Source organism: Gavialis gangeticus, unplaced genomic scaffold (assembly GCF_001723915.1).
Source record: "Gavialis gangeticus isolate Ggan-Ray unplaced genomic scaffold, GavGan_comp1, whole genome shotgun sequence".
NCBI classification, from domain to species: Eukaryota; Metazoa; Chordata; order Crocodylia; family Gavialidae; genus Gavialis; species Gavialis gangeticus.
The window spans coordinates 12,785,387-12,788,386 of record NW_017729001.1 but is presented as its reverse complement, the minus strand read 5'-3'; the positions used below and the strand labels follow the sequence as shown (position 1 = coordinate 12,788,386).

The 3,000-nt window shown below is 38.0% G+C and overlaps 1 protein-coding gene across 1 annotated transcript in view; it reads left to right on the top strand.

Moving 5' to 3' along the window:
* Positions 1 to 3,000, top strand: part of RSPH14 (radial spoke head 14 homolog) — a 282,158-nt gene that overhangs the window by 1,750 nt on the left and 277,408 nt on the right. The window contains exons 2-3 of the mRNA XM_019506857.1: positions 740 to 842; positions 1,062 to 1,180. Of these exons, the coding sequence (XP_019362402.1) occupies positions 740 to 842; positions 1,062 to 1,180 (222 nt within the window). The remainder of the gene's footprint in view (positions 1 to 739; positions 843 to 1,061; positions 1,181 to 3,000) is intronic.

Genomic DNA, 3,000 nt, shown 5'->3' with positions numbered 1-3,000 from the left:
GTTAAGGTGCAGGTTAAGAGACTAAACCAGTGACATTCCATTAAAGTTTAAGATGAAAGACAATCTGAATTATTCCACACCCATTTGCACTGCATAAAAGCACCTCTATTTTCCTATACTTTTCACTTCCAATATTTGGCTGAATATTTTCCTCAGGTCTAGATAGCCATCTTGTGAATTGCCTGCCAAAAGCAAAAAAAATGGATGAAGCAAATTCATTCCTGGCACAGCACCACTGAACTCCGTCTTGTATGTACTTTTGGTACTTAAGTTGTTGCACACATAATTATTTAATAATGATAAAGATGGAACCTTAAGATTTGCCACTACTCATTTTTTGTTCCCTCCTCTTCTGGTACTTCCTCTAGCCAGGAGTATTAGCCATTTGGAAGTTGTTTAATTCCAGTTGCAGAGATAATGTGAGATTCATTTTTTGTTTACTTTTTCATCCTGTGTTAAATCTGGCCACTTATGATGCTAGCTTTGTTGCATATATTGCATCTATTTTTTATGCATTTCAGTTGTGAAAATAAAGTTTGAGTAATAGGTAGCAATTTTAGTGATACTTAACTTTGGAAGTCACTTTGATTTCTGACATTTCTGAGTCTAACTGTTAGGACAGGATATAGAATCCATCTAGTTAATCTTTTAAACTGTGCACTAAATTGCTTATCATTGCAATTTTAAGCAAACACTGAACTAAATAAATACTAACAAATGAATTTGTTCTGTTTTCCAGGCTTCTTGGATAACCTGAAGCCTCTGCTGGTAGATCAAGATAGTACTGTTCGACAAAAAACAACAGAAATCCTATATATTATGGCTAATCATAATGTTGGAAGGTAGGTCTAATTTCAAAGTTTACTGCATGGCACTGGGGAGCTGATATGTAGTGGAAATCAGTGAGGCAGTTCAGCAGCAGAATTTCCAACTTTCAGCCAGACTACTATAACATGCTGATACATAACAGATCTTCAATGAAATTATTATACCTTGCTGAGATTTGTGAGTTTTATTATGCTTTAAATAAATCTCTCCTAAATCTAGCTCTCTGTTTGTAGATATGGTTTTATAGAAAATGAAGTCATTCCTGCTCTGGCCCAGCTCTTGAATGATCCAGTACCTATCTGTCGGAAAAACATGCACCGGGCATTGGAAATGATGGCAGAATTGCCAGCAGGTAAGACTTTGTTTTTAATTGAAATTTGTCTCAGAAGACTTATGAGGTACTTTGACTTTGCAAGTGAGATGCCACTTCATTTAAATATGCATTTCATTGATTAAATACTCAGTAGGCCAAAACAGATATCTGAATAAACTTTATTCCCAAAATAATTTACAGCTCTATTTCAGTTTCCTTAAAAAGTCCATTTATAAGTAGTAATTTTTTCTTGCTGATTTTAAGCTAGTGTCTTGTTCTGATAAGTTATGATTTGGTTATCCTCGAGAACATTAAAAGGTATGTCTTGTTGCTTTTGAGGGGAAGAATTACGTTGCATGAAACTGTTATTGCACTAGTCACACTCTTAAAAATTGTTAGTGCATTTTATAATAGCAGTGTGAATTCTTACTTAAAAAGGTAAAGGTGCAGATAGGTCTTTTTATTGTGATAGTAGTAGATGAGTATTGCTTTTGGGGCCCCATCCTGCAAATGCTTACTCATAAAGTTAACCCCATTGATTTAATGGAGATGATTTGCATAAGGGCAGTTCACTTGCATAATAAGGGGCAAGATTGAATCCTTGAATTTGGATTTCAGAAACTGTGGTGCTGAATTTAAGTTTCCTTATTTTTTCTGTGACAGTGTCTCCTCAGGAGGTTTAAAAGCCCCTCACACAAGGGAGCCTGATTTTAGCAACATGTAAGGATTGTACTGGAAACCCAAGGGACGTGGGCCAAATTTCTCTGGTAAAGGAGCATCAAGATCCTATATAAATTAGGCCCATGCTTCTCCGTACCACCTTTACAGCTCTGACATAAGGGACAAATCAGTGGCAGAACAGGCATGCTTATAGTGTCAAGCACTACAGAGGTTCTGTGCTATTTTATATAGGATCTAAACCAGTGGCTCTCAATCTTTTTTGTACCAAGACCCATTTGTAAACTTTGATGGTCAGTCCCAACCCAGTAAACAGTTTAAGTAGCTAGCCTCCTGCCAGTCTGCAAGGTGAAACCCACATTTTCCCACATTTTTCTCGTTTAAAAGGAGAAAATCTGATTTTCCACATTTTCCTGTGATTTTCTTGACCCTTTCACTTTTGAGTTGCAACACACAGGTTGAGAAACACTGATCTAGACTGCTGTTTTCTTTTTTTTAAGACTTTCCACCATAAATATTTGGCCTTAGCTTTTGGTTCTTTTGTCTCCAATTGTTAATACCACTCATTTCTGTATGAAAGACTTAACAAATATAATGGTATCAGTAGAAAGTGTCCATTGTATCCATTGTATTAAGACAAATTTGGGTGGAAGACTTCTACCATTTTAGTAGTGTTTAAAAGGCACAGAGTGAATGTTTAAAAAAGAACAACTACTGAGCAAGCATGCTTGAATTATAGAAAAGACTTTTACGTGAGTGTGAAGTCCAAAGTGAATAAATAATTAGGGCTGTATGAAGCTTCGGGTGCCGATTCAATTTGGAGGAGATTTGGCCTGCTTTGGCGGCTAAATCTGTGAATCTGAATCAAATCAGGAGACCAGTAAAAAGGTCCGAATCGATTCGAAGCTTTCTGAATCGATTTGGAAAAGACTTGGAGAGCTTCGGAGATTTGGGCAGTTTCCGTTTGCTGCCACAGGGAGCTGGACCCAGATTCTATGCCAGTAAGTAGGGGCCAAGGGGGGTTGGAGGAGGGGACCATGGGGTACCCCTGCCAGGCCCCATCCCCTGTCTGTTCCCCCAACCCCTCTGAGTGCCCCCTGCCTGCTCTCCAAGGCTCCTCCATGACTGCCCCGCCCAGCCCCAGCTCCTGATTCTTTAAAAAAAAAAAAAAAAAAAAAAAA